The sequence below is a fragment of the Xiphophorus hellerii genome, chromosome 9 (genome assembly GCF_003331165.1).
Source record: "Xiphophorus hellerii strain 12219 chromosome 9, Xiphophorus_hellerii-4.1, whole genome shotgun sequence".
Classification (NCBI taxonomy): Eukaryota; Metazoa; Chordata; class Actinopteri; order Cyprinodontiformes; family Poeciliidae; genus Xiphophorus; species Xiphophorus hellerii.
The window spans coordinates 12,035,061-12,055,631 of NC_045680.1; the positions used below are offsets into that span (position 1 = coordinate 12,035,061).

Here is a 20,571-nt window from a genome sequence, read left to right on the forward strand (position 1 = left end):
AAAGCAACTGTCTCTCTTAGTTCAAAGACCTAAGCAAACAACTTTTGTTAAAATTCATTAAAAATTCTTCCAAAGAATACAATAACAAAATAAACTCTTTGTACAAATAAAATCAATAAAGTCAGCAAAAGTATTTATAATGGTATTACATCATATGAATATGAATTATGAAAGTAATTCATAAAATTTTTTAAATTCTTTTAATTTTTTCATACAGAAAAATTAAAAGAAACGTAGAGTTAACGGGTGTCCTGATGACTTTTTTTGTCCCTGAAACTAGTCAGAGTAAAGTAAAAATATGTTAGCAGATACAAAGTCTCAAATTGATACTTAAAGCAGACACGTCCACACTACATACCAAAAACCCAATAACATTATTAAAAGTATTGTCATGTGTATGATATTTTCTTAATGTAATATATATTTTATGAACTTTGAACTTCCTTGTTGCTGAAATGTGCTATACAAATAAAGTTATAGATTGAAACATTTTTGGTACTTTTACATCTAGATTTTAAATAATACATTAACATATAGATTTTTTTTATTTGGCTGGTAGCGAACATTCATTTTTAGTTTCTGAAATTAAGTTGAATTTATTACGATCTACAACTTTGAAAGTGGACAGGTAAGCACTAACCGGAAATTTGACTGTACTTTTTTGAAGTGAAATAAATATTAAAAGCAGAAACAATGGATTGATAGATTATGCTATAACATAACCATTTAAAAACTTCACTGTTAAGAATCATTTCAATAAGATTAAGAACCATTTAAATAAGAGAATAAAAACATGTTTCATTCTCATGTTCTTATGAGACATGATCATCAATGGAAATTCCCCCAATTTGCATTTTATAGCACACATGAAGTTTCTCCTCATTGAATGCTACAGGTAGCTATTTGGATGGCAGCAGATTAGTCTCCTGGACTAGTAATGTTAACATTTACCTTGGCATTTCAGATACATATTTTGATTAAGTACAGGCACAGATTTGATTGCTGTTGAAAAAACTGTACGTTGACAAAAAGGTTTTTGTGCAGTCCACCTTCCTTTTTCCACTGCAGATGAATAAGAAACCTCAATGTTCTGAATTAGTAGTTTAGTGACATCTGGAAGTTCTCCATTTTTTCGAATGGCACACTTCGCTCTGCACATAAACATTCTGCATATGTTCACATATAAAACAACACTGTATTTGTTTGGAACAGCTGCTTACCAAACACACAGGGCTTACATGGATATTTTTTGTACAAATATGTGTACCATAAACTTTTAGTAATACTGGCACTGAAGTTCTTTATATAACCAACTACCTTCCTCAATTTTGTAGTGAGAGATCAAAATTATGTTTGATTTGTGTAAAACAAGTCCATGGCAATCTTTCATGGGAGTTGATTTTAAAAGCAATAAGTACAGTATCTCCACTTCCTAGATTTATTTTCAGCCAATTAGAACAAATTAATTGTTATTTTGCTTCCAGTTCTTTATTAAACAATGAATTATAACCAGTCTATTCTTCTAGGAGTTAATGTAAGGGGGGAAATACTTGGTAAAAAGTAACTACATCCTTTTGTTCACATTAGGAACATTGGTGCCTTTGATGTTGACATGAAAAAGTCACAACTGTAAGAAACTGAAAAAAACCCAAGGAAATAATCATGGATAGATAATTTCACTAGTTTGAATCACTCATTTTACTATGTTACAATATGTTTGTAATTCATACTCTCACCTTCAGATGACACAGTGTAGGCTACTGTATAAATAGAATTATGTGCAATTATCCAGCATATTTTTCTTGAACCATAGAAAAAAGGCAGCTATATTACTCAACAGAACTGGGCTAAAAATACAGAGCAATAATGGACGTGAGCACAGAAAATAGAAATACTTGTATTAAAATATAATTTGAGCTGTTTATTGCTGTAATGAGTGTGAGTGTCAGCTGAGCTGAGGAACAAGAAGAGTTTAGAACTGTGTCAGATGTGCTGGGTGAAAATCAGGAATATACACAACTCCAGCAGACATCATGAAAAATACAAACTGCTGCAAGTTCTTATTCCTCAAGAGTTTAATCCAAGAATCACAGTGATGCAGAGAAGACCTGCTTGTCTACTAACAGAGCACAAAACAGCCCATTAACCACATTTTCAAAGACAAGGACCTGTCCAAAGCTCTTACTCCGTTACTGCTGAAATTGCTCACTTTTTTACCTTAAAATTACACTCATTTAACTCCTCAAAGGAGTGCTCTTAGTAGTAGTAAGAGAGAGGAAAGACTCAAAGCCCTGCACAATGTGAACTCACTACGATCTCCAAATTCGCCAAAAAGCCATCTTTTCTGATTTACTGTGGCCTCCACTGTACGTTTGTGGCTTTCTTCAATCATCCCCCTTAATGCACTAACCATTAGAGTCTGTCCAGAAACAGAATATACCCTGGTGTCTCAATTATAGGCCAAGACTGAATCTCTACGGCAGCTGTAGAAGGAAATGACTATCCATTTTCTGCTTCAGCTCTCACACGCTGGCCGAGCAGTCCTGCCTGTTGTTCAGAGCACCAAAAACTCATCTTTCCAACTGAATTGTCTTATTAATAACCCTGACTGCAGTGAAAGTGCCAATTAAAGTTAGCCTAAGATTTACATTTATTTTCCAAAGCTCTGTAGTGCTGTTTCTCTTTGCGGCCTTGTATTATTTATTTGAAAACTTTCAGAACTGGAAAAAAAAGAAAATCAGGCTTTTGAAAGCAAAGTTGTAAATGCAACATCAAATAATAGTGAAAGATGTAATAGAGTTCAAGAAATTACAGTTCACTATGCGCTTTCATCTTCTGGTTGGATCTGGTGCTTTGCAAACTCTGAAAAGTTATACCAAGAAAAAAAAAATGACCGACAGGGATAAAAGGACTGTCTGCAATGAGAATTCAAATGGGATGTGGGAATAAACACATGAAAGAACAAATTTTTTTTGGCACAATTTAACAACGGCAAGGGGTCCAGCAGGAGTCGGTTTTGATATCTGCTATGATTCTGTAATAAATACTGAGAAATATCCACGAAAGAGAAGATGACAGAAAAAGGCTGTTAAATAATTTTCGTATTCTTCTGAAGACACTTATGGATCATTGAATATGCGAGAATGCGTTTAATGCTGCGTTTCCTCTCTGTGCATGCGGGACTGTCAATGTGACCACTTCTGCATTTAATGGCTGGCACCACCGACGAGATGTGAAGTGGGAGAGATGAAAAGGAGAGACTGTATGAGGGAGCAACAGACAAAGCTGGCAAAAGAAAGGTAGAAACAGAGCGGCTCTGACAGAGATGTGAGGTAAGTAAAATAATATGCTGACAGAGAGAGCACGCCATGACCATTTATATAAGAGGCTGACAAACTGGTGAATGGCAGCCCTGAAAATGAGTGTGTGCAGAGAGCAGCGATGAACAGGGGAGGTTAAGTCCCATAAAATAAGGATATCTGTTTATGTAGTTAACATTAGAGGGATGGGAGGAAAGCAGGCCTCTGTGGATGATTAGAATGTATTCTGAATGCTTCATGAGAGTCTGGAAATTATTAGGAAAAAATGAATTAATGCTCAAGTACACCTTCACAGAGTGGATTAATTTTAATATCCCAGTGTGTGTTCAACTGCAGTCTTTTAAAGTGTGAACAACTTTGTTTGATGGATCAATAAATATGACTTTGACATGTTTGATGTAACTGGAGTGAACATAATAATTTCAAAGATTTAGTCTCCACTGTGCTGTTTCTGCTGTCCCATTGATCAGCTCATGAATTGGAATATCATCAAAGCGTTAATTCATTTAGGAAATGTAATTTTAAAAAATGAAACTAGATTCTTTACACACTGAGCCACATATTTCATGCTTTTGTCTCTCAAGCCAAAAAATAATGGAAACCCAATATTAAGTGTCTTGGTAAATTAGAATATCACATAGAACCATTAGAAAAACATATTTTAAAAGAGAATCTATCATGTATTTTCTAGGCTCATAGTGCCATTTTATTGCATAATCAAGTAACTATGTTACCTTCAGTTGGTATAAAAATGCTGTATATCAAGCACAACTTAAAGAAAATCTGACTTTGCAATTTGCTGATTTGATCAGCCTTGGTCTCTTTCAGAAGTTCCTACTCTCTCTGACACTCAACGTTCAGCATGTCATCACAACTTTCACTGCTCTTAGGAGGTTTGGACTGAGAAGCAGTTCTTATGATAAGCTCAGGAGATTTGCAGTTCCCCCAGGTGTTTGCTTATTGCTGCTGCCACTAGTCTGCAGAAGCTAAGATGGTAAGGTGTCAATGAGGGGCGTGGGATAGGAGCGGAAACTTGATTGGAGACTGCAGATCCAAGGAGGAGCTCTGTTGAAATTGGCCTATCTGGAGGTTATTGTCAAGAAGATGAGGCACCAGACCAAACAATGCAGATGAGCTGAAAGTCTCTGTTAAAGCAACATCAGCTCTCTCAATACTTTTTAAATTGGTCTTTCATAAGATTTTATTTTATTGAGGGACTGAATTGTGGATTTTTATTACATCTAATCCATCATCAAAATTGACAGAAGTAAATAGTTTAGATATATTATTGCATGTAATAAATTTCTATATAATATGACTAACACATAGTGAATGGAATTACGGTTAACTTCTTTTTATTTAAAAACTTACATTTGTATCGAACTGTGGAGGTGTCTGTGGGGGTCTCTGCCATTACCATGAAAAATGTTCTTGTTGAAAACAACATCACAGGATGAAGACCAAACTTTAAAGGCCTGAAACAGCTTTCAATCTTAGTTTTATTTGCTATATTTAAATATTTCTTAAAAGTTAACTTAGGAATGATGCCATTTAACTTCAATGCTGGCATGGTAGATGGCAAAAATAAAAGATGAGAGAGGAAAGAGACATCACTTTGTTTTATAGCATCCTATAAGCAGAATGAAATACAATGTCTATTTTAGTGTGGCTATTTCCCACATTAGGTAAATGTGTGAGATAGTGCACTGTAATAAAAAGCTAGAGCATCAACGGCAAAGCAGACTCTTGCTTGTAATGACTATTATTACACAAACAACTGCACACAGATCTAACCCGATTAATACTCATTAGAAAGAAAACAGAGGATCATATGGCAATCTTATTCTAAGATTACAGTAATTGCTTTCGTTTAATGAAAGCACATTTACACAGTATGGTAAAGCAAATGTTTTCAAAAGGAAAACTGTTGATCAATTAAATTAACTCTGGCAAGCTTTGATATTTCTGAGAATCATGCTATAAAGCTGCTCGGAGCAGTAAAATTAGCCTCACTAAGCGCCGGATGCATTTGCCTGTATGTGCATTATGCATATTTTACATGCAGACACTGGAGGCTTTTGTGTTTCTGTTTACTTTTCATTAGAAATAGAATGATCATTTGAGTGAAGGAGGAGATGGAGGTCTTACTTCAAGCATACTTATGCGCCTTTCCATCCTATCATTTCAAGAAGATTTTTTTGTTGTTGTTTTGATTGGAGAAGCTTGCAGGCTTCTAGGTCCACAGGACAAAATCCATTGCCTATTTACATCATCCAGGGATCAAGGGGTCAAGTATGATATATGATATGCCATCTGCTTATCAGACTCTTCCAGAGGTGATGGTGGAGTTAGCACTCAGTAAAAATGAAGGTCAGCATATCAAGTCAAAACAAACCATGCGGGCCAGGAGCTGAGGTGGAGGTGCTCTGAGGGTGTGGAAGTTGTTTGCACGGTTTTTGATCTTGCTACCATATAACTGATAAGGCTGGGAGAAAATGCACTGCCAAAAAGGATTATCTGTGGGTAGCTCAGCGTGTCTGGCGACAAGCATGCCGGGTGAAGTAGATGCTGGTTTGTTTGCCTTAGAATCTCCTCGAGAAGTCCAGCACACTGGTTTCAACGAGTCCAGTCCTCTGGGATGAACGGTACAAGCCCACTCATCGGAGACCTCAGTAAAAGCTTGTTGAATCACGATACTCCATCGTATTCAATAATTCATAAGTGAAATGTTTCTATATACACATTATCCAGGAGTGACTCACAAACCCCAGCAGTTAGCAGTCACTTTCGCAATTACACATAATTGACACTTGACATGACTTAACAACAGCACTTTTGGCTTGTGTGTCTGACTTTAGACATATAAATGAACAATATATATTTGTATTGCTAAAACCAAAACCTTTATGAGCTGTCTGTTAAACAGCAATCACTCCAGTTCAGAGGTCCTGTGTGGATTAGCTACCAGTAAGAGAGTTATACACAACACATATATTGTCTACTTCAGCATCCTTAATGCTTTTGGATCTTTTGTATGATCAGTAACTCTAATATTGTTGATTTATATGGTTGGTCACTATACTGAACCAGAATGAGAGAGCATTTAAATGCTCAGGAAACCATTGCAGGTATTTTAAGTTAGTTACCTGATAAAGGAATAATGGAAAACTTTGCAGCAAAGATATATAATTACTGAGGTGGTATAATCATGTACAACTACAATAAAATGTGCCTTAAGAAAGTTTTTATCAGATAAAAGTATGAAACAAGACCAAATGATTAGAAGCAAAAATACCTGACAAATTGCCCATTTTAGGCAATAAATAAACATTTAATTGTACAAGCTTTACATGGTTGCAAGGATAATTTGATTAACACATCATCCCAAGCCTGGAGCTGAGAGAGAGAGACTTGAATTTCAGAAATGTTCAGGAGAATACTTGATTATCTCTTTGATGTTATGCTCTGGACATTGAAATGAAATATTGTGCATGACATTCTTTCAGTCTAAAGCAATAAGAGCAAGGTCTAATAAGACTGGTAATCTACAGGGTTTTTTAGATGCTTTACAAAGATGGAAAGCAATGTGTGTCTGCAGTTCGTATTTTATCTCAATCTGTGGGCTTTGGTCCATCATTTGCATTTTTTATGGGTTTCTCTCAAACATATCCAGACATCGGCTATCTGCTCATTGATCTTTTTCCTCTCATCTCCTTAGGCTTCATGCTGGGTCAAAGGAGGAGCAAATAAATGCTTATAAATAATGCGAGACACGTCAACCTTTTAAGATGCAGACCATCTTCAATCTTTCAGTGATTACTTCTATCAAAATGTACAAATGTAAAAGTTTTCTTTTTCTTTTGAAGCAGAAGAACAAATAGTAATTCGAGTCAAGTTGGATGAGGATGCTCTTTCTTTCCCTAGACTCTCAGTGTGCAAATTGAAATCACGATGGAGGCTAAAATGACCCATGAAACACTGAAGAGTTAGATTATGTTAAATGCTCATGTCATTCAGGTTGCCAGCAGAGTTGGGCCTTGAAAAACAATAGTTGTGACTCAGCACAGTTATGAGAAGACTACTTTTACCAGCTGCAAGTGATTCGTGTAAATAAACAGAGGTAGCAGTCTATAAGAGTGTATGCTATAATCACAGATCTACATTTCATTTGGCTGACAGGGTGGCATCAGGCCAGCTGCTTTAGAGTGTTTCAGCTGTGTTTTATGTTTTGGGAAATGTACATAAATCCATTTGTTAAAGTTAAGAAAAGCATATGACCTTCTATTCCATTAAATTAAAAGCAACTCAGACTAAATCCAACCAAAAACCTAGGAGGCCAAGAGAGTAAAAAGCAACTGGTGTGCTTCACTTTGCAGAATACATTATGAGGAAAGAACATTAAGTGGAAATATTGAGGCAACAGCTCAAGATATGAGCCAAGATGTTCAAGCTTGGTAGCAAATGTGTCTTCCAAACCAATGATGCTTGGGGTCTTCGGTATGACCCCAAGCATACCAATAAACAAGTGATATAAGAATAACAAAGGCAACGTTTTAAAGTAGATACTACAAAGCTCTAATATTAATACATAGAAAATGTATGGGAAGAGCTGAGTTGTGTAAAGAATAAGGTACTTTACATTAATGACTGACTTACACTAGTTCTGTCACAAGGAATGGGATAAAATTCAAATTAATGCGATAAGTGTGAAAGGCTGCATAATATGTTTGATCAAAGTAACACAGAGTTTAAAGGTAATCCTAGCAAATACAAATAAAGTACATAAACAACTGAATTTAAAAGAAGTTTTCAAAAATGCATAAATCTTGCCCATTATTCTGGCATATAGTAAATAGAAAACAATTAATATTTGGTCTGATTTAATGTCAGAAAAAAAGATTGTCTCTATATAGCATAGGTAAACTTCCATTTTCATCTGTATATGCAGGAGATAGTTTGTTTAGTTCTGCTTAGAAATAAAGTAGACAGTCCTGTAGTTTCTAAAAATGACAAATCCTGACTACTAGCATCACATTTTGTCACTTTTACACTTAAGCCTTTCATGGCTTAAACAAATGATATAGCATGTCACTTGATGGGCTTTTCTGTGGCTGCTCAGTATCATCCCAATAATATGACAGGCTAAGGATGTTTGGTGTATCATAAAAGCAAAACAACAACATCCCATGCACACCCATACAATCCTTTCTGCAAGAATTGTGGACTGGTTTGCTTTTGTTTTTTGTCTGAACACAAAAGAGCTAGTATCACCCACAGTCATTTCTTGTCTTCTTTTGTTTCTGACAGTCAACTCACGGCAGCTCCAAACATCGTGTTGCAAAAGATAGCAATGTTAGGATTGATTAGAAGGGAGACAAGTAAACTCATGTTGCTGTTTCTCGCTGTAGCCAAAAGAAAAATGTAAAATTAAAAAAAACATCTTTGTCGTCGTTTTATATAAAGAAAACTCATTCTCTACATAATCTTTAATGTGACTACCACTATGCTTAATGAGGTGACACAACAGTGGTATCAATAAACTCTTAATGGCAACAATGAACATTTTCTGAAACTACTCCTTTTGACTCAGGGTTATCACATGTAGAGCAGTGAATCTGAATGTGGAGCTGAAGAGAAGAGAGCAATAAGTGTGACAGCTCTGGCTGAGTGGGAGTCAGAGGAGGTGAGGGGCCACAGCTGGCTTTGGCAATGGGCTTGTTGACTGTTGAGGCGTCTGATGGCAGTGGGCACAAATAAATGGCTGCACTGCTCTTTCTTGCTCTTTGGTGGGATAAATTGGTGGCTGAATGTGATGTCCATCTGCCACAGTTCATCATAGAGTGAGGAGGAGGAATTATTTAGAACACTGATCATCTTCTTCCTCTCTGTTCTCTGATTTTGATTTGACTGAAGTGCCATATCCAAGGGTCTTGTGTCCTATCCTGATGACGGGACTGTCTACTGACCATTGACTTTTGTTGACCATTCTCGTCAAAGTTGATAACAGATGCCTGGACTCCAGTCTTCTTGCTCCATGGGTGTCAGGGATTGTATATTCAATCTTATAAGCCATAAATTGTTGGAAAAGGTAAAGGGTGAAATTTTACATCTTTATGCAGTGGTAAGGTCAATACTGTAGCTTACTGTAGTAAGTTCCATGCTTTTGTAACGAACATGTCATCATAATTTGTTCCAATTGTTTTGAATTGACAGAACATTTTGAGTAAATGCCACTTAACTGTTTATAGACACATATATTCATGTGTCTTTAAACAAACTGTATTTAGTGGCACAAATGTGCATGGAGTACTACATTTGTCGGTGCTGTTTGTTTAGATATCAAGGAAATTGATGACCTATTGAAAAAACTAAATTCTTGTCTACATTAAACATTGTTGGCTGATTGAATAGTTTTTTGTTGTTTGTTGTAATAACTGCTGGCAATATCAATATTAAAAAACTTGAATGGTTCATGTCCAACTTTAAAAGATTAGTTATTTATTTACATAAAATAGGTTTCGTAATGATGCACATCATTCTTTCTTAACATCTCTTTCTAGATGTTAAGAAAGAGTGAAAAAGTTACATACGTATTTATACATACAGTATATAGTCTGTCCATAAAACATATCTAAATTATATAAACAACAGATAGGACAAAGTACCAACAATGAGTATTGGGAATCTAAACTAATTTCTATTTTAGTTAGAGCACCACCATAATAAAAAAAAACAAAACAACAACAACAACAAAAAACTTAAAGCAACTTGGGAAAAAAAACAGGAACAGTGACCCACTGAGTGAGTTTATCTTAACGACTGAAACCCCTGGTGTTCCTCTGGACCATGAAATTGTCATTTGTCCTGCAAGGGCTCTATCAAATGAAAGTTAAGGGCCATGCAGGGCCGCTTTTTTGTTGATGAGATTATTTGGGCTTGTGCTTGTGATCTCACTAAATCTCCATAGATAATTACATTCAAAAGTTGTCCCGATCCACTAAAGTGATTGCAAAATGACAATAAAAAAAAGAAGAAAAACTTAACAAATTAATCATGCAATAGGACTTATTGCATGTGGTTATGTGGAAACTATTGAATGCTGGTTTAATTTTAATGTGCCTTAGCCACAGAGAGCCTCTCGGTGTGTCTGTGTTTTTGACACGTGGAAAGTATTAAGCAAAAATAATGTAACCGGCAAAAGAGATTACATTCTGAGACTTGCTTAAAACCATTACAAAGGGAGAAAAGACGACCAGGGAGAGGGGATTACTCTTGGCTGGAATGTGGAAGCAGCGGAATAGAGCAAGGAGGGGAAACAAGGGTGACATTGAAAGTGTAGCAACGACAACAGCACAAGCAGAATATCAGGTGAAAGACAGTGGCAAAGCGCCACCTGATTGTTCTAGAAACAAGGAAAGAACAGAAAGAAAAGGTATAGAGAGAAGTAGAAGAAATGTGAGAGGAAGAATATTGGACAGGAAGGGAGTGATAAAGGAACAAGGACGTCAAGAGATTCAATCTTACAACCAAGGCCCTTTACCACCGACAGTGTCCTGCCTGTGACGTGTACTGCAGGGAGTGGTGGTAAAAAGTCAGAAAGAGAAGAAGACGAAGGCATTAGCATTATGAAAAGCAGCAAAGACCCAAAACAAATATGGAACAGCCACTTGATGATGTTACTGCTTGCTCCACAAAAGGGTGGTGGTGATGGGGGCTGTAATGAAAGGTAGGGGGCGTAAAGCTGCAATGACGCAGGCTGCTGGAAGTAAATGTGGCCAGATTAATAGCTAAACAAAAATTAGCAAATAAATGCAAATAAAATCAACAGATGACATAAATAAAGCTGTACACCCAGCAGGCATTCCAGCCAGTTGAAATTAACCAAGATGGAGGGGAGGAATCTGACTAGGGTTAGTATGAGGCAGCGGACCTCTTTACTAATCTGGTGTACAGTATAGTGACATATACTGACCTGGGCTTGAGACAGCACTAGTGGTGGTGGGCTCAATAATTGCTACAGGGGAGGAGAGGAGGGGAAGAGGGAGGGGAAGGGAAAGAGGACATTCATGTATTATTAACAGAATGGAGACGTAAAACAAAAAAGAAAAATGCATGCAAGGACAAAAAGGACAGGGAATGGAGACAAACCCTCCCCATGCAATAAGGACTAAAGTCTCTGTAGCAAGATGCAGCTTTTACATGCTCATAAACAACATGTTCCACTGCCCCAATGCTCTGAGATTTGCATGAATTAAAAATAAATAATAAAAAAGAAATAGATGAACCTTGAAGCTGTTGCTGCTTCAAAACTCTAAGGAGATTTCTTGGCAATGTGAAATCTTACTTCTGGTTTGCTAAACAAGGACTTATTCTTTGCTTTGATGGTTAAACACACCGATCTCTGGAACCACCCTATAATTTCAACAGCACTTCTTGGGTAGTTCTTAAATCACATCTTTCTTTGTCACAGATTCAGCCACCAGTTTCGATTTTGTCATCCTTTTTAGGATGTATGAAGTGACTAGAGAATGAGCAGAAAATGGGGAACTCGAAGTCTGTGTTTGATCCCGCAGAGGAATGAAGTCAGGAGGCTCAATCTGATTAACTTATGAACTCATTTCAGACTGAGCCACTGGTGGCATTTGAGTGATGGAATAGTGTGAGACCATGAAATGTTCAACCCAGTGTGTCAAAACCAAGCCTGAGAGGGCCCTTTCCTCCCTAAGTCAATGGGTAAAATGTCACAAAAGTAGGTCTTATACTTAATCATGCCAACAGTTACAAACATCCATGTAGGTTGTAGCTTATTTAAACAGAGATATACAATTACTGACAACTTTATTAAATACATAAGCTATATTGCATGGAAGCAAACAAATCAACCAATCCCATTGTGTAAATCCGGCATCAATATGTGATGAAGATGACTTGCTTATGCTCAAATCGACCATCACAACAGGGAGGAAAGGAAATTAAAGGGACTTTGTTAATGGCATGATTGTTGGTGAAAGCTCTGAAAATGAGAAAATTTCAGGCCAGGAGAAGATGTGTGGATGAAAATGCCTTATTGATGTCAGGACAAAATTATTGCATGGTCACAAGACAAGAAAAGCCAAGAAAAAGCATAATATCATCTTTGAACATGGAAAACCCAAATCAGATGGGCTACAGGAGAAGAAGACAATACGGTGTATGAGTCCTGTCAGCTAAGAAGAGGAAACTGATGCTACATTTCACACATCCTCATGAAAATCAGACAATGACAGATGTCTCCTGGTCCGACGATTCTTTGTTTTAGTTATGATGGACGGACTTTGCCAAAAATAGTATGAGAGCATGAATCCATGCTGCTTTGTATACATGTCTGTTTGGTGGTTATGATGCAATGGTATGGAAAACGTTGTCTTGAAACACTTGGGGCCCCTAAGCATCGGTTACGCATCATTTGTAATTTAAATGCTGCCGCCTACCTGAGTTGTCCACCCTTTTTTAACTGTACTGTATCCATCTTCTTATGACTTTGGAGCATTGCGTCATCTCGTAGCGTTCAAATCAACTCAAACTGGTTGGTTAAACACAACCACCCAGGTCACCATGGCTTACCAGATCTTGGTAAAAAAAAAAAAAACACCTTTGGAATGTGGTGGAACAGGATTTGCATTTTTTTTATACGCAGCCAACCAATCTGCAATAACAGCTATCATTTCCATATTAACAACATCTCTTATTACTGTTTCCAAAACTAGCTGAATATAAAGGTGGTCCAATTTCATAATAGCAAAGACAATCTCTGCTAGTATGAGGTATCTCAGTCACAATTGTTTGTTGAATTTCAGCATTGTGACAATTATGTATGGATGCACAAAACATGATTATGTAGACAGAATGCCTTTGTAATTAGTTAACAAATAAGTAAACTGTGTTCAGTTGGGTCCAATGAGTCTCATGAGTCAAATGTAGGTTGCAAAGCAAAGCTGTTCTTCATCATGATGGACTAACACAAAATGAAGCGATACTTGGGGTCCTAAGTGTCCTCCCATTTTTGCTCTGGTGTCCAACACATCTAATACTTGCAGCTACATTAATTAACTTTAGAGTTATGCCATACCCTTCCAAAAGGCTTCATGGCAGAGGAGGAGCTTGTCTGTCACAAGAAAGACCATGGCAGCTGTGATTATATCTCACACGTTTCCTCTGAAAAGAATATGACTTTAAATTGTTGATGTGAGCTGCTGTATTTAGGCCAGGCAAGAGATCAGAGGCACACTTCAACTCTCCATTTTAATCCATTTACATGGGAACTCAATATGGCAATTTCCATTTGCAGTCCAAAAGAGATGGTCAATGGAATTCTCAAAATCGGACCATCTGTGTCACTTTCGTGTAGTGCTTAACAACTGTGTAATGACTGTGTTCTTGTTAAACAGACCACTGTTTTGCCAACAACAATAAACTGTTTGCTTTCATTTCATTTCATCATTCTGTCTGAAGGAAAAACTGTGAAAGAATGAGTGCTCATACATGAAATTATATGCCTTTCACCCTTGCTATAATGTGGAAGAAATGGTCGGATTCATCTTTTCTTCCACAAATGTTTCTACTTTAAGCACTCCTGGGGGAGCCGATATGCGGAAGCAGTTTCTTTTCAGTCCTTTTCTTCAAAAAGCCAAGCGGGTACTATCTGATTAATACTTGAAAATGAATTTGCCAGTGAATCATTTCAGGAGCTCTCAGACACTCCTCCATTACCGTGGAGCATATCTTTTGACATACAATCTCTCCCTCATGTAGCTCCACTCTGACTTTAACTGTTTCACTCATTCAAGAGAGCAACACATCATTTTACATACTGTAGATGCATTTCTTTGTTGTGCACAGCCTGCTCACTTGAAAGACAAGGCACATTTTTAAAATCTATTATCTTTCAAGCTGTGTAATGTAGTTTTATTAAATACAGTGTGAACGATATATGAGATTGATAGGACATAAACTTTAGGAAATTATATTAATGTCAGGGCGAGGAAGGAAGTCCACTTCAAATGTATTAGGGTCTCTAATACATTTATTTTCATCTGCAGAAAGAGTACTGAATGACTAGTAATACTCAGTAGTGGTGAATTGAGTAATGGAACCCTCAAAAGCAACGTTGCTTGACAAAATACACACAACGTTAACCAAGACTGTTATTCTTCCTACCATGGATGTCTTCGCAATTTGGCGGATAGACAAACAATATTTAATTGAAAAGAAATGGCTTCTTTGCTCATATACAAAAGTGATGTTGCAATCACATTTTTAAGGTTAAATGTGCATGAAACCTTAAACACACGAATTCATTGCTCGCAATTAGCATTGGTGCCATGATAACAGACTTAAAAAGATCCACAATTGGCAGTAACATTAGACTCTATTTGAGAAACATTTATTCCAGATGTAAAACCAATAAATAAAAATACTGAAGGCTGTTGGAAGTTTTTATAAATTTAAATAAAATATGTTCACAAGTTGGCTACACTGCAATGCATCCTGGGTAATAATGTATGTGAGGTACTATGAAGCCAGTTCCGGTCAGACAGAACGAGAGATTTTGTGTATTTAGAAATGTTCAGGCCCTTCAATTAAATGGGTCAAATCATACTAATGAGCGTACAATATTGCCGTAAATATACCAGATTAAGCAAAATGCTCATTTCTATTGATAGAACTATAAACAGACAACAGAGTATACAAAAATAACATTGATACAATGTCATAAATGCAAATAAGAAGCACAGTACAAAAACGTGATAATTTGAACTGGAGTGTGTTAATAAAGAAGGTGATGCAGAAATGACGAAGGAAAATGAAAAGGAGGAGGACCAAACTGATCAAGAGGAGAAAGTCAGCCGTAAAAGTTGGTGTTAATGGAGCTGGTGCTCAGAAATGCCAAGCCGAAAGGAGAGCGTATATTGCAACAAGATCTAGTTTCTAACCCAAGCAGTTTATGGTAAGCATTGAGGTCAAAACACTTTCTCATTTCTTAGAATAGTGTCAAATAATAAAATATCCATATGCTTCAATTTAAACATGATTTCAGTGTCTTCGAGTTTGTTTTGATTTTGTATTACCTTCTGCTAATAGTGTTAGCTCTAGCTAATATAGTAAATAGTTGATCACAAGCAGATCCCATTTGTCTATTCCGAGAGATACAGTATCTTGTGCAAAACAGCACATAAGAACGTTGAAGCAGTTGACCTTAAGCCAGATGTTTTGTGGGCTGGCCCTATCTGCCTTCATGACGTTAACTTCTTTTATTTTGTTAAAAGGCTCAAGTCCACTATAACTTACCCACATCATTGGTCCAGTAGGTGAAAAAATGGTGACCTCCATTGGTTAAAAATATAAAAATGCCATTTTTGAAGTAATTATGAGTTGTGAATCTCTTTAAAGTGCAAATACTAACATGTACGAGCATCAATAAAGTATTTAAATGCAAGCTTATACTACCTAAACTCTAAGGGAACATTAACATTTTGTAACTGAGCTGTGGGTCAACACCATAGAGTCAAATTGTTACAGAGCCTACTCAAGAATAAAAGTGATGGGAAGAGAAATTAAGACGGAAATTATCATGACATCAAGGTAAAAAGTTCATAAGTAATGTGCACCAGCACGGGAAGTCTTTGTTTGACCCATCTTTATTACAATACCAAGAATGGAGTTTATTGGGTTATAGATCAAGGACGTCTTGAAAATATAAGAGAAACTAGTGGGTAAAGATTTGTTGCATATAAAATAGTTGGAAAACTCAGTGTCTCTGGTGGCACTAATTGGCTTTTGCCCATCACTTGAGGCAGAATAAAGCCTCTTATTTGAGATAAACTTTTGCCCTGCTGTCTGAGCTTTTGCACAAGTCTACCCTTTTAACTTTGGTTTTCTTTGATTTTTTTTAAACTTTGGAGTTTGTTTCTTAAGAATTCTCTAACTTTCTAATGATTTTCTTCAAGCTTCAGATAATTTCTTTAAACATCTGACAACAGAAAGGCTACATGGCTTCACTGTTCTAGTTTCTGCTCAGATTTGGATAGGGATTTAAACAAGGTTTTCAGAGTAACTCAAAATGTAACTTTGCCTAAACCTATTAAGTGATAATAAAGAAAACAAAAAAAAATATTTTATTATTCAATAAAATAATTGAATCAATAATACTCATTGGAAATTCACCTAATCACATTACAGTGATTTTTCGTCTGAGCCACTTTAGGCATCCAAAAAATGTTTACTAATAAAAATATATGTATCCAAATTAAAGGTAATGCTTATGAAGTAACATTTATTCCCATTTCCATTCACCAGATAACTAATTCTTAAACATCCACCTGACTTACGCCTCAGTGATGATAGAGCAGTAGGTTGTAAAGTCTGTATTTTAATGTGAGCCAGCTAATTAGTTATTGGTCCAATGTGATTTTTTAATGCTGGCCAGTGAATGTATAATCTTTTGGGCACACACAGGAATGAATCGTCCAGGGACAAAGGTCCCTATGGCAGTACATCTTGCCTCCTGCCAGACTCAACAAGGGTGGGTGTGGTGTGGGTGCACAAAAAGCCCAGTGCCTGCTGGGCTTCTAAATGAACACTCAGCTTCAGCACCAAAGTATCAAACATTTCCTTATTGCCATGAACAGGGAAATGTTAATGGATTTTCTGATTGCCTAAATATGGAAATGGGAACCCTGAAAATAAAAGGTAAATGTTGCAGTGAGCATAAGCATAAGAATAGGGACACTGCTACTTCCAAATATTGAACATATATATGGTGAATGTATCTTTTATGTTAGTATTTCAAAAATAAAGCATCTCAAAGATGTCGAGTCTATAAACTTTGTATTCTTCTTTATACAAGCTATAATCTAACAGTGTTATTTCATAGTACAACAATGTGGGAAGCACAGTTTAGTCGGAGAGTAACATCACCTCTCCATCCAATCCCCACATATTTCTCCAGCATTTTAAGCTGTTATCAAATATGCCCATGTTTCAGGTTTCACCTTTAGCAACCTATCCTCTGCACCTCTGCTCTATGACTCAGGTACAATCACACAGTGTGGGAATAAACAACATCATCAGCAACAATGCCAGATGACAAGAAGTGTCAAAATGACACCTACACGTGCAATGATTGATAAGCGTGACAAATGAACACAACATTCATTAACCCAGTAGCCAGCAATGTCTGTTCTGCCTAGGGGAAGATGAGTAGAAACAGGAAAAGGGGAGGGAGAAGGTGGGTTGGGACTACAGGCATATAGAGGAGGAAACTAAGACAGAGGAAAAAGGGGGAGAAAATCTTCCTCTGGGGCTAAGCTGAGGTGGGTTTAAGGGATAACAGATTGACCAATTAAGCAGAAGGAGTCCTCAGAAAATTGGAGAGAGTCAGCTTGGTCCTTTCATTGAAGATTACTTTAATCTAGCACATGAAAAAAGAAGTTTAAACCAGAATTGCCTTTTTGTCAACTATTAAACCTTAACTGATATCATGACGTGTGTTTGTGTGAGAGTGTTGCATAGATACATAGTGGAGAAAGAATATTTATACAACAGTTCTATTATTGCATTTCAAGAAAAAAGTATTATATGGAAATATATGACAGTGTCTTATATAAATCTGATGACTGTACATCCAAAACTTTAGTCTAATTAATACTCAATGCAAACACTTTTTGATTTTTGATTTTTGTTGTTAAGTAAGGTCTTATCACATGTATCTTATCTCCCCATGAATACTGGCATATCTCAGAACATTTCTTATGAGAACTAAACATAAAGAAATTAAGTATATTTTGGGAACCATAAAGTGTGTCAGTTTGCACAGTGTATGTTATACGAGTAAGAATGTAAAAGTCCATGCTCAGCAACATCTGGCTTTGATGGATTATTTTATAGTCCTTAATGATCGGCAAATGATTAATACACTATACACAATTTATGTTTGCCCCTAAAAAGTTAAATTATAAATAGCAGAAAGAATTCTTAACTAGGTAAACGTGTGATTGTTTAGAGTCTTGAGGTGAGCTTCACTTGTGCAGACAGAGCGTCTGCACATCCTAGCATGAAGTATATGCAGTGTCAAAGTTTTAGATCTGCTGGTGATCAAATTGAGTATTCCAAAGTGCACGATGCATGTTAAGGTGATGCATTTGCATCTTTAGTTCAACCTGCAGATTTTTTCTTAGATTTGTTCTTCTGGTTAGCTATTTCAAAATGTACAGTAAAGGTAGAAAAATTAAAATTCAGAAGGGGGATCTGGATAACTATAGAAAGGGTATGAATGCTTTTTTTTGTACTATGCAGGTTAAAATTACAAGAATGTGTGGAGAATTAGCTTTGTTTGAGTGGTTTGGATAAATACAACCAGCTGGGTTCAGACTGCAGATAACTGGCCATCTTATCTGTCTGCCCTCACACACCAGCAGGCAGAGAGAGAAGATGGTTCCCTAAGTGCACATTGTTTTGAATCGTGCCAATGCATATTGATAATGAAGTGCATCAATGGAGTACCTATTGCCGATTGCAAGACGACTACTCTAACCACTAAGTCACAGATGCCACAGATAATCAAAAATCTGCTTGTAAATCCCAAATTTCTGCTGAACACAAAAAATGCCTGGGTTTGTGTTTGGGGATGTTTTCTTCATGAACTGCAGTTTTTCAGCTAGATACAACTATTTGTACCAAAGTCAAAACCTTTCTCATTGCAAAATGTGCACATAGTGTTTTTCGCCTAGATGAATTGCCTTTATGAAAAACCAATCATCTCTTTTGTTTGACTTTTGTTGTCCCCTGTTAGAAGCGCAAGCGCGCAAACTAAGACAAGGGAGAATGTTTTGTCATTTTAACCAGTTGTGCACAACCCTATTTTGGTAACTTTATGCAACCATCAAGAGTAGCGCTTGACAACATCTGAGGCTTCAGATGTTAGTTCAGTTCAGATAAAGCAAGTCAATTACTGATTATAAAAATTACTGATTATAGACTATAAAGTAGCCAAAATGATATGTTAAAGTAGCAGTTCTACGTAAAATGTACTTTTTTGAGCTTCACATCATGTTATTCCGTCCGTGTTGCATTAATTCCTTCATGCATGTCTGACAAATCCTTTAATCTCCCATGGTAACCATTCAGCTGTGCAAAACAAAACAAAAAGCAATGAAACCAAGCACCACCTTCAAGGCACAGCTCCTCCTCTGAGCTGCAGTTTTTAAGTTTTGGAGTTTCTGCCTCACAGAGCACAACCTGTCACTCTCAGCTCTTTCAGAATAGTGGCAGCAACAATTATCAAACACCTGGTGGAACTGCATGTCCTCTGAGCTCAACATACGAACTACTTCTCAGTAGCAATGCTAGTAAATACGTTGTTAAAAGGTTAATAGAGGAGCGATGTTATGACTCCTGAAGGCGGAGTGTTGGAAAAAGCAGAATCTTCTTAAAGAGACAAAGACCCAAATTTTAGCTGTTAAATTACAAAGTCAAATTTCTTTTTAGTCATATGGGAAATAATACGGTATTTTTATAACAACTGAAAGTACCATTGTTATTTGATTATGCTACAAAATGGCACTAAGTGTACATAATACTGCCCCTGTAATACTTTTATGGCAACAACATACATATTTGGTGTCTCCCTGTAAAAATGACATTTTGTCTTTTAAATAATGGATATGTATATGATTCTACAGGAACAGCAGAAATTTGCATGACAATTAAACCTCATCGCTAACTTATGCATGTGCAACATGTTTAATGTAATAGCATATATTACCTCACTAAGTACAACACAATTATTTTTAACATAAAAAACTACATCAAAGTTTGACTGCTCTAGAGTATTACCAACCCCCTGCAGTCAGCCGGCATCAATCATCCAGTACTCTGTGTCAGAAACCCCTACAGTGTGTCAAAGAACTGACTGTTCAAAGTTATACAGTTTGATCTGAAGGACTACGCTGTTTAAGGGACAACTCTAAACCCTAAAGCACAAGAACAGGATAAAAAGACAAATGACTGCAACAAGCATGGTCTTAAAGAGATTCTAATAAGAAACAGGGTTCACTGGCACAACGGCTTTGTTTATATAAACTGAAAATAAAATACTGACAACACTGTAATTCAATGGGAAAAAGGCTAAATTATAATACGCCTATTTTATGAGAAACCAAAACATGCTCCAATTTATATTTATCGCTGGAGTGTCCTAATCTGAGATATAGCT

The 20,571-nt window shown here is 36.6% G+C and overlaps 1 protein-coding gene across 2 annotated transcripts in view; it reads right to left on the minus strand.

The window, feature by feature from the left end:
• The window catches only part of negr1 (neuronal growth regulator 1), a 174,726-nt gene that overhangs the window by 21,842 nt on the left and 132,313 nt on the right, over positions 1 to 20,571 (minus strand). The window contains exon 7 of one of the 2 annotated variants that reach the window (XM_032572346.1): positions 11,293 to 11,334. The exons of the other annotated variant lie outside the window; for it this stretch is intronic. Coding sequence (XP_032428237.1) covers positions 11,293 to 11,334 — 42 coding nt within the window. The remainder of the gene's footprint in view (positions 1 to 11,292; positions 11,335 to 20,571) is intronic. 2 annotated transcript variants of the gene reach the window in all.